General features: G+C 45.9%; 1 protein-coding gene across 1 annotated transcript; it reads left to right on the top strand.

Annotated features, from left to right (window-relative positions):
• The first annotated feature begins 2095 nt into the window (after positions 1-2095).
• PI3 (peptidase inhibitor 3) lies at positions 2096-3750 on the top strand. The gene is made up of 3 exons (XM_031434402.2): positions 2096-2246; positions 3083-3351; positions 3589-3750. Exons 1-3 carry the CDS (start codon positions 2165-2167, stop codon positions 3613-3615), a joined length of 378 nt encoding a protein of 125 aa, XP_031290262.1. The 5' UTR covers positions 2096-2164; the 3' UTR covers positions 3616-3750.
• The last annotated feature ends 363 nt before the right edge of the window (positions 3751-4113 follow it).

Here is a 4113-nt window from a genome sequence, read left to right as displayed (position 1 = left end):
ACAAGAAGAGGTTAAAACTTTTCACATTTATGTATGATGTTTGCTATAGGGTAGTTTTTATCACTTTAAAAGAATGATTTCTACATACATGCTTTCATAACGTTTTCCATCACCAAGAATCTAATTTGAAAAGAATACAAGGGAATGAAAAGTGATCTGGTTCAGTACAAAACAGAGGCTTGTATAAATGTCCACCAAAAAAAATTATTCCTCATTCCTAATTTTGCTATTTCTGTATCACAACTGCATCTTGAATTTTATTGAATGCTGCTCTGTATCTAAGCTTATATTTTTTTCTTTAATCTATTAGTGTGGAGAATTACATAAATTGAGTTTCTAGCATTAAGCTACCTTTGTATACCCATATGCACATGTTCAATTTTACTTTCTGATGTCAAATTAATTTTCAAATGGTTGCATGAATATATACTCTCACTGGTAATGTGTGAGATTTTATTTTCTCTATAAATCAATAAGAAAAAGATAACCCAATAAGAAATGGACAAGATGCTTGAATAGGCCTATTAAGAGAAAATCCAGGAAGGTGGTTACCTCTGGGGAGGATGGAGAGGGAAAAAAATTGGGGAAGAGCAAGGGTCAATATGGCACAAATACAGGAAATAGGCTTTTTTTTTTTTTAAATCTGGCAGGTGAGTACAGTCTGCCATTTTGATGCTTTAATTCTTTAAAGAATAGAGATATGTTCTACACACATTTTTGGTTTGATAATTTATTTTGAAATGAGATTTTTTTTTAAAGTAGTCTACAACCTCCAATGTTCTGAAATTTGTTTATATCTCCTTAATGTTTCAGCATTGGTTGGCATGTGGTCTGAGTCCAAAGAGACAACGAATAGAGATTTCAACAACTGGTTTACTATAAAATAATTAGTTTGCTTTCATTCCTGTCTCACCAGGAACTCAACTCAGTCATTTCCACACTTCAGGTTCTGGCCCTGATAATACCCAATCTGGGTATTTTTATTACTCTCAGTTATGGTAGCAGTGACCATATACCAACTCAGACTAGCTTAGGCAGGAAGCCAATTTATTAAGTCATAATCTAACTAACAGAAGGGTGTGGAAAGAGCTGCTCTCAAGGTAAAGGGGAATGAAGGCTGATGCCTTTAGAATCCTCTCTTTCCATCATTCCTCTTCTTTTCTAAGTGAATTAGGTTCATTTTTTCCTCAAAAAGTTGATCCCCCTCCCAGACTGGAACCATAGCTCCTGGAGTTCCCAGGCTCATTTCTACCACCTTTATCAAAAGGAGGGACTTCACTCTTCCCCTTAGTGTCCATTCAAATAAAGGTGTCAAGCTTTCATGATTAGCAGCCCCCACTGGATTCATAGGTTGATGGTACCAAGAAACAAGAGTTCTTCAGGAGAAACAGAGTACTGTTCTAAGAAGGAGGAAGGCAGGTTAGATATAGGCACTGCATATGTCTACATTATAGATGATTTCTGTTTTCTTCTTCTTATCTTATGAGTGTTTTCTCCTTTCTCACTGTGATTCCAAGGGCATCATGCCATTCCAGATCTAGAATTCCACCTTCCCTATTACTTTGCTGGTGCATCTCAGAGACTACCTGTGAAATGGAAAAGTACAGTGATCAAGTCATTAGATGTTCAAGGCAAACTTGCCTGCAAGAGTTCTTCTTGGGGTCAGGGTAGAATGAAAGGAAAGCCCAGGTTCATGCTGGGAAGGGTAAACTGTTCGAGTAGGTCTGGCTGGGGCTTGCGAGAACAGGGAGTAATGGGGGAACACCTCGGCTTTGAAAACAGAGCTGGACCTACTGCTGACTTGTTGAATGACCTTGGGTGATTTCCTTTCTCTTCATTGGGCTCCATATTCATTCTAAATATGAAGAATTTGATCTTAATGGGGCCCAAGGGCCAGACAGCTCTGCTTCTTGGTGAGAAAGTGAGATAGCTCTTGGGGCTCTCAGAGATGGTGTAACACTACCTGCCATCTCTCCCTGTTAATAATCCTTGAGGAAAGGCACAAGATCCCTCCCAGGATGGAGGTAGGTATTTCCTGGTAGAACTAAAAAACCTAGGTCTTGCCCCTTGTGAAACCACAGACCCGCCCTTGGCACCAGGCCAAGCTGGGGCTGCATAAAACAGAGCTTGACCTCAGCTCTTAGCCATACACCTTCCTGACAACATGAGGTCCCAAAGCTTCTTGGTCCTGGTGGCGGTGCTCCTCGTCCTTGGGACACTGGCAGCCGAGGCAGCTGTTGTAAAAGGTGAGTGGCCCAGACAGGGCTGGGTTGAAGGAGAGGCTGCTGGGGGCAGCCTGGGTCCTTAGAGGGAGCACTTCTGGAGCAGCAAGCCAGGCCAGAGCCCAGACTTCAGCCTGGACAGCAGGTTTCCAGTGTATCCAGAGAAGTAGGAAGTTGCCCAGTGGGCTCCACATGCTTTCCACCCCAGGACTGAGATATCAGCGCTATTTGTGGAAGAAACATGGTGATGTAGACTTGGCCTCAAGTGTTGGTACTTGGACAGAACGTTTGGTGAAGTGAGGCATCGCCTGAAGCTGGGCCGTTGGTATGGAGTCTGTCCCCTGCCTGTCTGCCCTGTAAAATCACCTAAGTCATCAGTCCTCGAATAGGAGGTTAGGGACTATCAGGGACTCAGAAATAATGTAGTTTGAAGACTCTTATTTTCCTAAGGAGGACATTGAGTTCTAGAGAGGGGTGAGGAATTGTCAAGGCAATCTCCAGGACCAGGTTGGAGCTCGGGTCTCCTGGCAGGTGTCTCACAGCTTTTTCCTTCCACTCAGTTCCCTCAAAGATGACAATGTGTCCTTGTCACCTTTGGAAGTCGCTCCAGTCTGGAATCTCCTCATGAGAGTCCCAGGACCCAGAATGGAGAGAGGGGAGAAGTGGACCCATAGACCCTTTCCCCAAGGCCCAGAAAAGCCTTCCAAGAGCGCAGACCTCAGCTAGCGCTGGTGACCCTCCTCTACCATGAGTCCCTGTCTGAGGGACACTGCAGTGAGCTGTGGCTGGACTTGGAGGAAAGACTAGATAGTTGAACCAGGCACCTGGTCTAAATGTGAGGATATTTCTTCTTTCAACAGGTCGTCCTAAAGGTCAGGGTGTTTATAAAGGCAGAGGTCCGGTCAAAGGTCAAGATCCAGTCGAAGGTCAAGATCCAGTCAAAGGACAAGATCCAGTTAAGGGACAAAATCTAATGGAACTCTACACTAATCCTGGTTTTTGCCCCGAGATGCTGGCCGAGTGGGATGATTCAAATCTCCCTAAGCAGTGTGTGAACGATTCCGATTGTCCATGGCCCTACAAGTGCTGTCCGATGCGCCTTCGCGGGTGGCGGTGCTCCCCAGCTGAGGTGAGAACTGGGTGGAGGGAGAAGTGACCCCTGAGGGCACAGGGAGGCTGAGTGGTGGGGAAGGATCCCAGATTGGTGGGGAAGAGGATAGAGGGAGGTGACGGAGAGACTGAGGGGACTCAGAGGCTCTAACTGGGGTCCTGAGAAGGGTGATGTGTAGACTCAGCCCTGCCCCGCACTGCCTCTGAGTGCTCTGACCTGCCGAGTCACATCTCTGATTCTCTCTTCTTCTACCAGATGGAGTCCATTCTTGCTGCACATTGAAGTCCCCAGGGAAGCAGGCCCTGGTTCCGGCAGCACTAACCTCTCCTACATTACCCCTCTTCTTCTCATCCAGGATGCCCAAGCCTAGGCTGCCTCTCTCATGGACTTTCCAATAAAAGACCACTTTCAGATCCATTTGTTTCTGGCTCCTGTGACTTTTGGGCTCTTAGAAGCTCTGGGGAGATGGGTGTGGTGTTGGGACTTCCGGTCCCTGGAAGAGGGACCCGTTGGAAGCTGAAGGAGAGCCCAGGCAGGAACGAGAGGCCCATTCCTGGGGATCACTCTAGAAATCCAATAATCAACCCAAGAACTGCAGTGTCCGTTTCACTAGGAAATGGGAACATTTTGCCTTGGGCTGCAGACCAGGCAAATAAAACCCAAAAAGTTGTGTAAATTTCAGGCAGTTCCTTTCCTTCATCATTGACCCCCTACTTGTGACCTGGCTGTGATCAGCCCCGTCAGTGCGACCAGCAAACCTTCATGCCTCCACCTGTAGCT

Source organism: Camelus dromedarius, chromosome 18, assembly GCF_036321535.1.
Source record: "Camelus dromedarius isolate mCamDro1 chromosome 18, mCamDro1.pat, whole genome shotgun sequence".
Taxonomy (NCBI): domain Eukaryota; kingdom Metazoa; phylum Chordata; class Mammalia; order Artiodactyla; family Camelidae; genus Camelus; species Camelus dromedarius.
The sequence above is the reverse complement of the archived record's forward strand: the minus strand, read 5'-3'. Positions and strand labels throughout refer to the sequence as shown.

Bases quoted from the DNA above. Each gene is read 5' to 3' on its own strand.
- PI3 (XM_031434402.2), top strand. From the start codon at position 2,165: ATGAGGTCCCAAAGCTTCTTGGTCCTGGTGGCGGTGCTCCTCGTCCTT. The intron at 2,247-3,082 runs GTGAGTGGCCCA...TTCTTTCAACAG, and splicing joins CGAGGCAGCTGTTGTAAAAG to GTCGTCCTAAAGGTCAGGGT. The intron at 3,352-3,588 runs GTGAGAACTGGG...TTCTTCTACCAG, and splicing joins GGCGGTGCTCCCCAGCTGAG to ATGGAGTCCATTCTTGCTGC.